Below are 15,811 nucleotides of genomic sequence, written 5' to 3'. Positions count from 1 at the left end.
CGTGGGGGGAACCCCCACACTTTAATTAATAGAGATAGCGCCGCGTTGTGGGGGCGTTGTGGGGGATTTCGGGGGTTGTAACCCCCCACATTGTACTGAAAACTTCACTTTTTCCCTGTTTTTAGGGAAAAAGTTAAGTTTTCAGTACAATGTGGAGGGTTACAACCCCCCAAACCCCCCACAACGCCGGCGCGATCTCTATTAAGTAAACTGGGGGGCTCCCCAACAAAACCCCCCGTCGGAGCCCCTAAAAACTGTAATTTTCTTCGGCGCACGCCTCCGTCTTGCGCTCAGTTGTCAGCACGCACCTTTGTCTTTCGCGGGGTTGTCTATGAACCAATTTGGGTGCTGGGAAAAAAAAATCAGCACCCAGGCCCTGATTCTATAAAAGGTGCGACCTCATCTGGAGTATTGCATTCAATCCTGGTCTCCTTCTCTCAAGAAAGATATAGTGGCGCTAGAAAAGGTTCAACGAAGAGCGACCAAGATAGTAAAGGGGATGGAACTCATCTCGTATGAGGAAAGACTGAAATGGTTAGGACTCTTCAGCTTGGAAAAGAGACGGCTGAGGGGAGATAGGATTGAAGTCTACAAAATGCTGAGTAGTGTATAACGGATACAAGTGGATCAATTTTTCGCTCCGTCAAAAAATGACAAAGTCTAGGGGACACTCGATGAAGTTACAGGGAAATACTTTTAAAACCAATAGGAGGAAATTTTTTTTCACTCAGAGAATAGTTAAGCTCTGGAACGCATTGCCAGAGGTTGTGGTAAGAGCAGATAGCTGGTTTTAAGAAAGGTTTGGACAAGTTCCTGGAGGAAAAGTCCATAGTCTGGATTGGTAGCATGGAATGTTGCTACACCTTGGGTTTTGGCCAGGCACTAGTGACCTGGTTTGGCCACCGTGAGAATGGGCTACTGGGCTTGATGGACCATTGGTCTGACCCAGTAAGGCTATTCTTATGTTCTTAGATCGGCGTGCCCAGCCAATCTAGGTACCTAACTTAAGAGATAGAGGTACGGTGGGGGGTAGTGAAGGCCCTGCACCGCTCCTTAATAGGCTGCTGCCAGTTCTCGCGGGACTCATGGCAGCCTATCAAGGAGCGGTGCAGGGTCATCTCACTCCTGCGTGCTGTCCCGGGTGCGCCGCTGGCTACTAGCTTTGAAATCGTGAGGAGGGGTTCAGCATGTGATTCACCCCTGGACCACCATGGAAAAGGTATGCGATGGAGGGTGGTAATTGTTAGTGTTGACCGGGACTGGAGACGGGAGGGATCCTTCCTGTCCCGGCCTAACGGCAGGCCTGCAGGAAGTCCTTGTGGGTGTCGAGTGGTCACTAGGCGATGACCCAAATCTAGGACGAGACTCACATTTTTGGGCCTCAATATCTCATCCTATATTCGAGTCTATACCGTACATTGTTTTATTCCTGTTTTTTGGGCTTTGTTCTTAAAATAGAGAAGTCAGACTTCCATTCACAGGAGGGAGCTGTTAAAAACCCACCTCAAAATTTTTGTCATCCCTCCAAAGTAGCAAATTGATGTAAAGCTACCGTTACCTCATCGATGCCAATATTCTATCGATTGTAAACCATATAGAACCGAAAGGCTTTTGTGATATATAAATAAAAATTTATATTATGCTTTTCACTACCACTGTTTTTGCCACTGCCTGTTTCCATGGTTCTAAGTCTCTGGCAAATTTTTTTTTTTTTTTTTAATTAGGTAGTTTGCTTAGATGTGGCTGTGGAGCTACAAGAGACAATCGTCATTTTTTCCTGCTGTTTTGAGACATGCTTTGTTTAAGTTAGCTCTTCTTTTGATGATATCCATTTGTTTAGTTTCTTAGACATTTTGGTTTGGGTGGAGTCAGTTATTGTTTGTGTATGAGGCAAAGTTGAGTTTTTGAAGTTAATTGTTCAAGATAACATGTGGCCTAGGATAATTTTGATTTCTAGTAATTGAAAACGACGACGACGACGACTACAACAACAACAAAAAAAGATTTTGCATGATCTAATCAGAATTTTGCTAGTGAAGTGGCATTTCTAAAATAGAGGCCCATGCATAAGGTTATCATAGGGTTCCAGAAAAAGGAAGACGGATTGAGACATCCGGGCTTTACTTCCATTGCTTTCAACGGAAGTAAGGAGGACAGATTGAGACACTGAAAGCAATGGAAGTAAAACCCGGATGTCTCAATCCGTCCTGGTGATTTTGAATCTTTCCCTTTCCGCAGTCCCTCTCGCATCAATTTTGTCCGTGTCTTGTCCAATAATTTCCGTTATTGCCCCATTTTACTTTTATTTTAACTTAAATTTTAGCACTGTTAACCGACCAGATACTTGTCGATGGTCGGTATATCAAATTATGAATAAACTTGGAAACCTGGTCACCCTAACCATGCGGCCATAGAGGCATGCAGTCTTCTATCCTTTGCCCAATGCTCTAGCTGTCGGCAACTGCTAGAAAAGGGGAACTAGATTCCTACGTACAAATTGTACAGATATTAAATAGCTAGGACATGAAAAACTACCACACTGGTATAAGGCACTGTAGTAGACTGTATGGCTTACATACTGGAATGAATGAATTACAGTACTCCCCCGAAATTTGCGGGGGTTCCGTTCCAGGAACCCCCGCAAATTTTGGAAAAACTGCAAACGCATTACCAGATGAGTTGGAGGACACTTTTTTAGTACACATCATTCTGATCTGGACAATTCCATTTTGGTTCACTGTATTCTAATATACATTAACTCCAGATTGTCACTTGGACATTAAGAACAGGTTGTGGAGCATCGAGATAAAACAGTCTATTTCTGCATCTCGATGGCCACGAATTTGGACTTGGAGGTTGAAATGTACAGTGTCAGCATCTATGAGACAAACTTGGTATTTCTTGTTGCATAGGATTTTTTGGACCCCCAGTTCGTTTGCAAAAGTTAGAGAGTTCTAAATCTAATAGATGCTGGCACTGTCATATTGATATAGGGACTTTGGATCATTTGTTGTATTATTGTCCATTGATACTTCATTTTTGGAAGTCGATATGGGGACAAATTAATGTTGTACTTGGGTCACTGATACCACTAACTTATGAAGCTATAATTTGTGGTACTTTATTACATGTTAAACCTTCTTTGGATCGTTATAAAAGCCGATTTTTCTTAAGAATGACGGGAGTAGCCATTCAAATGATAACACGCAATTGGAAATGTTATGATTGACTTAATTATACTTTCTGGTGGGCAAACTTGTGTTCTAATTATAAATATGAAAGAATGAACGCTGAAATTTTAGGTTATAGTAAAGTATTTAACATGGTGTGGAGTCCATTGGCATCATTTATTGAGTCACAATAGATGTCATGTACCTTTTGTTTTATCTGACCTCCTTACACTTCCAGGGTGGGAAATGTATTATTGTTTGTTATTCTTATTTTATTTATCGTATGGAAATTATAAATGTATATCTACTTTTATTAGTTAAGGGGGGAGAAAATGAGTGTTTTTCAAATTATTTGCATATTTAAAGTGCGTTTCTTGATTTGTTTGTGTTTAAATTCATTGTATTGTACTACTTATATTTTAAAATTAATAAAGATTAAAAAAAGAAAGAACAGGTTGTTTGGGTACAGCATTAGCTATTATCTAAGTAAAATGCTTATCAAGACACTTATAGCACTGTAAGCAAGTTATCGCCATTCATCCTAATTCTTTTTATCTCGCTAATCCAGAACTCTCTATTTTAACACTGGAAGCCCTTGGAAATGGATCAAACAGAGTCGAAAACGGAACGCGGGTTCTCTGATAATGCTGCAGCTTTGCCTTGCAGCTTGGGGGCTTGATTCAAACTGACTGATGTCTAGGGTGTGTGTAGTAAAAATTGGTGACAGGTCAAAATCGCGCAAGACAATCGCGCGCAGGCAAAAACGCACAGACAACTCAGCGCTAAGACAGTAGCGCGCCAACACAATTGCGCGCAAGACAATTCAGCGCAACAATATCTCCGCGCAAGACAATTGAGCGCAACGACAACTGAGCGTGAGACAATTAAGCGCAAACATAACTGAGCGCAATGACAATTCAGCACGCCCCTAGATGAACGAAGGACACGCGCACGTCCAGAACGTTAACACGTGATCACGTCAACGCGTTTTCAGTATGGCTCCCTTGACTCTGCGTTTTCAATATAACTCACGTGAATGCATTTTCGTAACTATGGTTACGTTTCTTCATTATATATGTCCTCCGAACAGTCCGCCTTCCTTTCGCTGCCTGACCGTGTCCATTATAGGTGAAGATCTGGTTTTGCTAGTACTTCATCTATAACGAATATTTGTCTAGCGCGGATTTTTCTCGCCTCGTCTCGCGCTCATTTGTCTGCGCGCGATTGTCTTGCGCGCAATTGTCTATGAACCGTAAAAATTGGATTTGTGTAAGGGGTTTGGGGTTAAGTGTAGGATAATGGCAATACATTACAGCACAATATTGGCATTGCATGTGGAAAACCAGGAACAATTATAAACCACAACAACAGCCCTTATGCCTGCAGGTGTCATCTTCATATAGGTACAGTAGGTTTTTGAGAGACCACCATACAATATAAGCAAGACATGGTTACATCTGTACCTGGAACTTTAAATGTGAAATTCACTGCAGTAACCCTTAGGGCTCCTTTTACAAAGGTGCGCTAGCGGTTTTTAGCCGCCACCGCCTCCTTATAAGCAGGCGGTCATTTTTCGGCTAGCACGCACTAATCTTGTGCTTTAGCTAAAAACGCCAGCGCACCTTAGTAAAAGGAGCCCTTAGTGTGCCGCTCTGCTCTCTGGGCTCAAATGTCTGTGTTAACATCTGAAGCTGCTTGGGCTGAGAACTTTTCAGCACTCCCTCCTAATACAGGCTAGAATGTACTGGTGGGAGGGAGGTCGGTGACCACTGGTGGATTAAGGGGGGGGGGAAGAGTCATCCCGTAATCCCTCCAGTGATCATCTGGTTAGTTTGGGCACCTTTTAAGCCTTTAGATGGTTTTAAAACAAGTCTAGCTCCTGCCTGACAAGCATCCCAGTCCTAAGCCCACCTAAAACATGCCTCTAATACGCCCCCTTAAGATTCGGGTGCACTGGAGACAAAACAACCAGAAAGACATCTAGAAAGTCTGATTTGAAAATGCCCACTTGGACGTTTTGACTGGTGAAATGTCCAAATGCTGGTTTATGCTGTGTTTTGGATGTCTGTCTTTTTTGAAAATGAGCCCCAGAATCAATAAAATCTTGCGCTTACCTGTGTTTTTATTTTGACCTGAGCACTAGAAAAATAGTTGTGTCTCTGTCAAGTTGTGTCTCTATCAAGGGAGTTGGTGAACACAAAAATCAATTTTTGTATTCCAATAGGCCAACGGTACTCACAGAATATCTTTCATGCTGCAAACAGGTCAGGCTTACAGGCTATCGCTAATAAATATGCATGGCATAGATTTGCACAGAAACACCCCCTCCCCCATTGTATACAAATGCATCCATGCATATCATTAGAGATAGGCTGACACCCTGCACCATTTGCGGCCCTCAAAGACGGGAAGTGAATACCCACACCCTTACAGTACATGTAATTGACCTTGACAATGATCTCCTACTTTTTTTTGTGAAGATGAAGTTCGAGGATTTGTGGCTAGGTTCTCATTGCCCTGCTGTCTCTCTTTCCTCAAGGTGGACGCTGACGATGTTCTCACAAAGGAGGAGCAGATTATCCTTTTGTTTAACGCCAAAGCAAAGTGCGAGCTACGTTTGAAGTCTGTAGTTCCCGGAGCACATGGTGAGTGTATCTTGTGAAGACGCTCAACAGACCTCTGTAAACCTAGAATGCTGGTTATTACATTTGTATCAGAATGATTATAAGGGACTGGCAAAAATCGGCTTGAAGAACTATATTTCTAATGAATACGCAGGGGCGATAGCTCTTAAGTGGGTTAAGGGGTTGGGGTTTTTTTTGAACGAAGTGGTCGATCAGATGCTGAAGTGGGCCGCTGGTGAAATAATTCTTAGGAAAGGCTGACCAAGTGTTTTTGGTGGCATCATTAACAGGGCACCTTCAGTTAGGTGCCCGGAGAGTGCCTGGTCGAAGCCTATTCAGTAAAGGAAACTAGACGCTTGCTTTTCTCTATAGAATACTAACATAACCAGTTAAATATGCATTTTTAGACCCCAATTCTAAAAACATGTAAGTAAAAGGTGCTGCGTAATGTATGGCACATATTGTCTGTCAATCTTCAGTTAGGCTCCATTTATAGAATCGAAGCTAGTGGCACCTAAATTGGACTTAGGCGCTGGTTGGCATCAAAAATCTTAGGTGCCCCCTATTTATGCCAGTTTTTTTTTTTAACCTAATTACCGGCGACTAAGTTAGGCGCCTAAATGGGAAACAAGCCCAAGGTCTGCCCACAATGCATCCTTAACTAGGCCAATTTCTGGTAAGCACCTCGGGCTAGGCATGTACCTGAAATTGGTAGGTGCCTACCTAGCAATTAACTTTAATTTAAGCTAATTAAAGCTTGTAATCAGTGCCAATTAAACAAATTAAATTTATTTATATACCACTTTTAGCCTAAGTGGTTTACTTTTAGGTACTCAAGCATTTTTTTCTCTATCTGTCCCAGTGGGCTCACACTCTAATGTATCTGGGGTCAATAGGGGATTAAGTGATGTCCAGGGTCACAAGGAGCTGATTTAGGGCGATTTAAGTGCCTATTTTTAAGTGTCTTGTATAGAATCTGGGCCTTAGTATTTAAGCATAAGCACTAGCACCTTCCACAGAGCTCATGCCTTAGTGTCGCTCATGCCTTTGCTGAGTCTCAAGAGTAGGCATGAATTTCTGACTCGCCTTTACAATAAAATCATAGCACCTTCCCACAAGATACGGAGCCCCCTAGAAACCACGTGTGAGGCTTTGACAATCTGCCAAAATCTCCTCCGAACCCTAGGACTGCCCAGTATTGCTGGATAAAGAAGAAACCCCTGGTATTCAGCCGACAACAACGAGCATTTTTTTCTAAACCCTAGCGGCTACAGCTAAATAGACACAGGCCAGCAACGCCAGGTAATGCCTGAGCGCTGACAAGAGGCTCTTTCATCGAACCTGTGATAAAAAGGAGCCATAGTGCACTCTTTGGCGCATCAGTCTCACGCACCAAGGCCATTTTACCTCAAACCTACGTCATACTCTGATTCAATAGAAGAACCAGCAGATTACTTAACAGATGATTCCCACAATCCCGTGGGTCCATTGCCAATAACCCCGTGCTTACATTTCTCTAATTTCAAATGCTTAACCACTCAATGCAAATTCTGCATAAATTTAAATCTTTTAAATGCGTGCGCAAACCATTTTTTTTTTCCTTTACGCATCCTCCTTTTACTCCCATTTCTGCCCCAAACCAACTTGAAAATCAAAATGTTCACAGCATCAAAATATTGACTCCCAGAAGACCCGAAATATGAATGAGCGTCTAAGTCTGCTATTTCAGCAACACCAGCAGTCTTCCGACCGGGGTGAGCGCTGGATCCATTATCAGAGTTCTACGACTAGTATGGCAATTCTTATGTTCTTATCTTGTACAAAGCAAGAGTGACATCCACTCACTTGTGCCTCCGGGCGCCATCATCTGCAAAATGTCAGTGCTCCGCCCTGTGCACTACCTCCTGGAATGCACTAGGTGCTACCTGTCTACCATAAAAGGCACCGCCATAGCACTTTTTTTTCTGCTTGAATAGGGGAGGGGGCTGGGAATGCCACTTAGGGGTCCTTTTACTAAGGTACGCTAACTGATTTAGCATAGAATATAATGGGCGCCTTAGCATGTGCTAAATCAGTTAGCACGCCTTAATAAGAGGACCCCTAGATCACCATGGCTTTTTTTTAACGTTTAGGAAAGGTGGGTTGGGTTAGGAGAGCAGCAGTCAAGTGGGCGTGCCACTAGACACCAGAGATATGATTTGGGTGGGGTCTGAAAGAAGTGTCAAGTTGGGGGTAAGTAGCTTGTTGGTTTTTTTTTTTTAATGTCAACCATTCTGTCAGTACCTGAGCCAGACAGAAAAACAAGGTAATGGAGGGGGGGGGGGGGTGTCATTAAGGGCACAACAGTAGCGGCGGAAGAGAGTGGGCATCTCTCCCGCTGCCGGGATGGGGGTCCTGGAAGAAGCTCCCACTGCACCTTTCCCATGCTGCCCCCTCACCCTTAGCCCAACCCACACTTCCCTATTCACAGGACCTTCAACCTCTTTTAAACCCTCCTCCCACTAAACAGACTGCACATTTCACTTAGGCCTCATAGCATACCGAAACCTCCCAAAACACAATTACCCCAATACAAGAAAGATACAAACCCTCCAACCTCCCTCTCAATAAACTCCTCTCACTATCTCTAATATCAATTAAAAATTTCTCAGAGACTTCCAAACTATAACCCCCCCTTCCCCCCCCAAGAAACCAAAACTTTTCATTTAGTACCGCAAAAAAAATGATAAGCCACTCGGAGCTCAAGCATAAAATCTGTTTTACTACTTGGGACCTGGGTTGGCCACTGTTGGAAACAGGATGCTGGGCTTGATGGACCTTTGACCTGTCCCAGTATGGCAACTGTTATGTTCATATGTAATTAAATTGGCGGGCATAGAACTACAAAGCCGCCTCTTCTAGCCAACCAGCTTGTCAACCAATTGTCTGCCCTGGCTGCATTCACTGACAAAGAGTGATGACACAACATAAGCCAGCCTCTGAGAAGAAAAAAATAGACTGGCAGAAAGAAAAAAAACCAAAACAAAGCAAGCCACACAGAACCAGCAAAAACCACTGCTACCTCAGCCCTGACTTCACCCAGAAGGGAATAGCAGAGCCCCAATTTAGAACCAGGCAATTTAAAAACAGTCTCTGATGCCAACAAAATGTTTAAATAATGGAAACCCAAAGGCTAAATTGTCCACACTCCCCTGCCAGCTAAGGACCCCTCCCCCCAACTAAACCAAATTAAGCATAATCTGCAACCCTCCCCCACCCCCAAACACACACATACTTTCCCATGATATCATAGACACAGAAAACCAAATCACCACCTCAGAAGTGCAAGAAAGTCTGACTCCTTGCGGCCCTAACTGTCAACCGATTGGCTGCCTGCTTTCAACTACTATGCAAGCGACCAATGGGAGGCCGGGGAGGAGAAGTCAGGTGATATCTGGGGTTTCCTACGAATGATGCCAGCTTCTGTAACACAGTTAAGGTGGACATCCAAAATCAAAATCTAGCTCTCTTGCTCTCTCTTTTTTTTTTTTTTTTGCCCTTTAAGGTATGAAAACTCTAGTTATGATACAGAACTTGTGTGGGTTTTATTTTTTCAGTTCTTCTGGTATTTAAATAGCCTTCAAGGGTTTCTGTACATATATATATATATATATTTTTTTTTTAAATCATAGTAGAAATTGTATTCCAGTAGTATACAGATGTGTTGCAAATGGATTAATTTCATCATTCATGTTCTCTATTGATCACAGATGCCCATTTTAGTGGTTGACCAAAATTATCTGAAGCATTCTTCTGTGACTGTCTTCTATGGAGTCTTAGCAGCGCTTAATGAGAATTGTGTTTATGTTTTCATTTAAAGGTTTGGATACAATTTAAAGGCACAACACATGCAAAGAGGCAACTTTATTCTGCAACCTGGGGGGTTTAGTGTTAATGATGATGCTTAAAATATGTTATAATCCTGTGATGATTTCAGTTTTAAAACTAATGCCAAGAAATATCTGTGCTGCATTTTTATGATGCACGTTTAAATAACGAAAAAAGGATGACGGGGAGAAGAGATGTATTTGCAAACCCTGGCTTTCAACCCAGTTCTCAGGACCGTTCTATAAAATAAGAGTGGCGTGGAAAAGGTAGATGTGAATCACTTGTTTACTCTTTCCAAAAATACTACGGCTAGGGCGCGTGCGATGAAGCTACTAAGTAGTAGATTTGAAGCAAACCGGAGAAAATATTTCTTCACTGATCCGTGTAATTAAACTCGGGAATTCGTTGCCAAATAATGCGGTGAAAGCAGTTAGCAGGGTTTAAAAAAAAAAAGGTTTGGATAACTTCCTAAAAGAAACGTTCAAGAGCCTTTATTGAAATGGTCTTGGGGAAATCCACTGCTTATTTATAGGATGAGCGCAATAAAATCTGTTTTACTCTTTTGGGATCCTGTCCAGGTACTTGTTACCCGGATTGGCCACTATTGGAAACAGGATACTGGGTTTGATGGACCTTAGTCAGTGTCATTATGGCAACTCTTATGGTTCTAAGACAAAAAAGAAGATTCAACAGATCTGCAGAGAAGAATGATAAACTAAGGACGAAGGAAAGGACAGCAGACAGGTGTAGAAGATGTAGGCAAAACTGATTATGAACAAATAAACAAATTGTTGCGTACAAATAAACCACTTATAACAATATGGGACCCGACACGGTCCGTGTTTCGATCAACACCGTCTTCCTCAGGGGTCCCATAAAAAGGTGGTGTCAAATAGACGCAACCAATAGGCCCGATCTGTATGCGGTGTGTTGCACAAACGCAATGTGCTGCTGAAGAACGCTAAGGCACATCGGGCATATTTGCTGCGTTTATTTGTTACCCCCTTTTTATGGACCCCTGAGGAAGGCTGTATTGATCGAAACACGGACCGTGTCGGGTCCCATATTGTTATAAGTGGTGTATTTGTACGCAACAATTTGTTTATTTGTTCATAATCAGTTTTGCCTGCATCTTCTACACCTGTCTGCTGTCCTTTCCTTTGTTCTTGGTATAACTCTTTATGTTCTAACCAGTCTTTTTTCTCGTGATATACTGTATTTTCACTGTATTCGTTGTTCATAGGATGGAGGGGGGGGGGGGAGCAGTCCGCCTGAGGTGACGTCTTTCTCGAAGTGACATCTTGCTCGGAGGCGGCCACCCCTCCTCCTCTCCCTCGCCTCCACTCCACCCCCGTTCCTACTCCCCCCCTCCTCCTCTTTTCCACCCCATTGCCACTCCTTCCCCTCCTCCTCTCCACCCGTTCCCACTCCTCCCCCTCTTCCTCTTCTCCACCCCCGTTCCCACTCCTTCCTCTCCACCCCATTCCCACTCCTGTTCCTCTCCTCCTCTCCACCCCTTTTTCTTCTCCACCCTCTCCTCTTCTCCACCCCCGTTCCCACTCCTTCCTCTCCACCCCATTCCCACTCCTTCCACTCCTCCTCTCCACCCGTTCCCACTCCTCCCCCTCTTCCTCTTCTCCACCCCCGTTCCCACTCCTTCCTCTCCACCCCATTCCCACTCTTGTTCCTCTCCTCTTCTCCACCCCCGTTCCCACTCCTCCCCCTCCTCCTCTCCTCTTCTCCACCCCATTCCCACTCCTCCCCCTGCCCCTTCCCTTCCCCCATACCTGTGTGAGCAGCCAGCAATTTGCTGCTCGCTCCGGCTTCGGCGCTCTCTCTGTGTCACTTATGGGACCCGCGCCTATGAAGTGACGTCAGAGAGAGCGCCGAAGCTAACATGGGCAGCAAGTTGGTTGCTGCTCATGCCGAAGATAAAAAGGTACGGGGAAGGGGGGGGGCGTGCGCGTGCGGCGGGAGGAGGGGTGTCACCACCCCAGGTGCCACTCACCCTCACTACGCCACTGGATGGGATACTGACAGCTCCTGTGTTGTTGCTAAGAGGATCCTCAGCTCACAGTGTAAAAGGGAAAGAGGATTACAGAAAATGGGCTTTGTTATGTTAAAGATAGGCACCTATTGCAATGCGTTTAATGCGGACATTTTTGTGGATGGAGCGTGACGTAGGCGCCGCCACGCACGATTCTCCAAATAACTAAGGCACCTGAAACGTAGGCCTTTAAAACCCTCGCCTACATTTCAGGCGCCTAAGCTTTGACCTAGGTTCCGCCAGCCGCGATTCTGTAAATGGCGCCCAAGTGCGACCGACATGTGGCCGGCGCCATTTTCCTAGGTGCCGGCCGATATAGGCGCCGTTTATAGACTCAGCCCAAGTGCGTAGATGTGGGAATGTCTTGCATAAAGAAGCACTGAGGCCACTTTTTAAAAAAAAATTTATATATTTATTAAATTTTATAACTTTACAAGAAAGTTACATCTTGCTTAGGATAATACGGCAGGAATAAATGTTCAAATGGTCAACATCACATAAAACAAATAAATAAAATAAAAGGCAATACAGACATGCTTTCTTAGACCACAAAAAAGCTATTAAGGGGAGTTAAGCAGGTAAATAAGAAGTTAATCAGGTTGAAAAAAGGTACCATAAAATGCTATAACATAACAATTCTGCATTCTAAATCAATTTATCACCTATACAGCAGCAGCCATTTTCTTCAGCTCCAGAAAAAGTCTGAACCGTTCTGGTTGAAAGAAGACATATTTAACTTGAGCGTATTTGACAATACATTTACACGGATATGCGAGCAAAAGGGACGCCCCCAAAGCCCTAGTGTCCTGTCGCATTGCTAGGAAAAGTTTCCTCCTTTCTGAGGCCACTTTTTATTACAGTTTGGTAAAAGGGCCGTTAAAGCAATTTAATTAAAGGGCCCCTAATCTGCTAACACTTGTTCTTTAAAGCACGGATTTTATTCATGGTGATTCTGGGGGTGTTTATACATCTTTCAAGCAAATGTCAAGGCTATTTATTTATTTATTGTTTTGTTCTGTTCTGCTTTTAAACAGTGCTTCCAAAATTACAATCCACCACACCTGTGCTTCAGGGCGCTGGAATTAGAAAATGCTTCATGCCTCACTGATCTCAGAATTATTAGTTTTTGGAATAACAAATATATAGCTAGAGATTACTTTGGCAGTGAAAGGTGACGGTGTTTCCTATTACAGGAGGCACAATGTTCATGAGCCAGAAACTTTTTTGTGTATTTGTTATACTTTATCCATGGAAGGGGCATCAGTGGGCAGGAAGTGGGTGTTTATGTGTTTATCAATTAGTTCAGCTACTTTTCTGTGTGCTAACTAATTACCTTGTGAACCCTTACTGCCTACAAAATGGATGTTGGTAAGGCTATAAACATCAAAAATGAGGAACGAGCTATAACACCTTTTAGATCATGCACTACCAAAAATTAGTCCATATGTTAAATGTGACTAGTGACCTCAAAGCTCCACGGTCAATCAATCAGCGAGACTTTGTATAATTAAACAATCTCTGGAGCCCCCTAAGTTCTGATCAGCCCACTTAATCTGGAAAACCAACTGGGAAGGGAAAAAAAAAACCTTTAAAGGCAAAAAAAAAAATAATAATTCACAGTCCATAAAACCAGAAATACAACAAAAATGACCAATACCATCAAGAGTCACTAGGCACAAAGGCCCATATTCTATAAATGAAGTCCTACCAGCGCCTAACTTGTGGAAAAAGCAATTTAAATGATATATATATATCGTGTTTCCCTGAAAATAAGGCACTGTCATATTATTTTGGGGCCCCAAAAATGTACTAGGTATTATTTTTGGGGAAACTGCCCAATCACAAACCCACAGCAACTTTCTATCCCCACTGCCATGCAGCCGAACCCCCGCCGACCCTTCCAGCTCTCCTTCCCCACACTGACCGTGAGACCATCAAACCATTACCTACTTCCAAAAGGCAGTGTCATGGCAGCAATCTAAACGGGCTGCTTCGGGCCTTCTCGCGTTGGGGTGTTCCTCTGCCACGAGCTTTGGAGTAGTTGGAACCTAAGCACAGTACCAGGCAGAGCTTTGGATTCTTGCCCAGAAATAGCTAAGAAGAAGAAGAAAAAAAAAAATAATTAAATTGAATCAGGTTGGGCAGATTGGATGGACCATTTGGGTATTTATCTGCCGTCATCTACTATGTTACTATGCTTTCCCCTACCCCAAAAATAAACGCTTCAACTAGGGCTTATTTTCGGGGTAGGTCTTAATTACGGGGAAACACGGTATATAGGTGCTTACCGGTGCCTAGATAAATGGCACCTTAGGGCTCCTTTTACAAAGGCGCTAGGGCCTTAACGCGCGGAATAGCGCACGCTAAGTTGCCGCGTGCGCTAGCCGCTACCGCCTCCTTTTGAGCAGGCGGTAGATTTTCAGCTAGCACGTGCTATAGCGCGCGCTAATCCAGCGCGTGCGTTAAAAACGCTAGCACACCTTTGTAAAAGGAGCCCTTTTGTCTTGGCTACAGAGGCGCTTGATGACACCTAATGCCACTGTTGGCGTGGCAAACATCAGACGTGGCATTAGACATCAAAAAGTGCCTCCATAGCCGCGATTCGCATGAAAGGTAGGCACTGGAAATATAGTTCTTTAAAACCCTGGCCTACATTTCCGGCCCCTTCTTTTCACGAAGCTGCGATTCTAGAAATGGCACCATTGCGTGATTGTTCAGCAAAAGAAAAAATAGGAACTGTGATACCTGTTTCAACCTTTGTAACCAAAGCGGTGCTCAGAACCGTATAGCGGTAAGAAAATCACAAATCGGGGAATACGCCCCTGTAAGTGTTTTCAATCATCTATCATTGCACCATCTTCATTTGGTAGAAATGGAGTGAAACAACTTCCTTACTCCTTTACTTAAGTTAAGTCAAGTTAAGATTTTTTTTACACGATAATTTATGAGCTTTATTTTTTTGAAGTTTGTTCTATACCACAATGAACACTTACAATTTTTTGAAGTTCATTTCATCCCCTTTCTACCAAATGAAGATGGTGCAATGATAGATGATTGAAAACACTTACAGGGGAGCATTCCCCGATTTGTGATTTTCTTACCGTTATACGGTTCTGAGCACCGCTTTGGTTACAAAGATTGAAACAGGTATCACAGTTCCTAATTTTTGTTTTGCTGAACAGTTCTACACTTCGGGATCTTAGTGTTTATATCTTTACCCAGTAGTTTAGTTGGGAAACCATTGCGTGATTGACACGTATTCAGTGGCCATTTGTTAGGCAGCCATCGCCAATGAAATTTCAGCAATGTGAAATTGTCGAAAATATCTAAATGGTTACATGATAATAAGCTGGCTCTTAAAACTTCTAAAACAGAAGTTATGCTATTCCCATGTAGGGAGGGCCAAAAAATTAGGAGCCTGCATAAACATTAATAAAATTATGCTTAAGGAAGTCATCAAGGTAAAGATACTCGGGGTCATTTTGGACCAGAAATTGAATTATCCATGATCAAATAAGTTCACTTGTTAGAAACTGTTTGTATAGGTTAAGGTTGATTAGATCATTATTCGCATTTTGGGATGAATCATCATTGAATATTTTAATACACTCGTTAGTCATATCAAAAATTGACTACTGCAATGCTTTGTACAAGGGAATAACCTTAAAAGAAATACGTAGATTGCAAATCCTTCAAAACACTGCAATACAAATAATTACCAAAAGGAGAGAATGTGATCATGTGACTCCCCTCCTAAAGGAAAAGCACTGGTTACCTGTAAATCATAGAATTACATATAAAATAGCATTACTTACATACAAAGCTCCTGCATTCTTAGAAAGGCTTCTAATCCCTACAAAATCCTTAAGATTTGAAGAAAAATCTGTTCATAGGCAACGGCGCGAAAGACAAAAGCGCGCGCCGACAATTGAGCGCAGTGTGCGCCGCCGCACCGCTCTAAATTACTGTTTTTAGGGCTCCGACATCGCGCCGGCGTAATGGGGGGTTGGGGGGTTGTAACCCTCCACATTTTACTGTAAACTGAACTTTTTCCCTAAAAACAGGGAAAAAGTGAAGTTTTCAGTAAAATGGGGGTTACAACC

General features: G+C 43.0%; 1 protein-coding gene across 1 annotated transcript in view; it reads left to right on the top strand.

The window, feature by feature from the left end:
* Nucleotides 1-15,811, top strand: part of PTH1R (parathyroid hormone 1 receptor) — a 388,901-nt gene that overhangs the window by 179,899 nt on the left and 193,191 nt on the right. The window contains exon 2 of the mRNA XM_033931838.1: nucleotides 5,710-5,815. Within this exon, the coding sequence (XP_033787729.1) occupies nucleotides 5,710-5,815 (106 nt within the window). The remainder of the gene's footprint in view (nucleotides 1-5,709; nucleotides 5,816-15,811) is intronic.

The sequence above is a fragment of the Geotrypetes seraphini genome, chromosome 2, assembly GCF_902459505.1.
Source record: "Geotrypetes seraphini chromosome 2, aGeoSer1.1, whole genome shotgun sequence".
NCBI lineage: Eukaryota > Metazoa > Chordata > Amphibia > Gymnophiona > Dermophiidae > Geotrypetes > Geotrypetes seraphini.
This window is presented reverse-complemented; position numbering and strand designations above follow the sequence as displayed.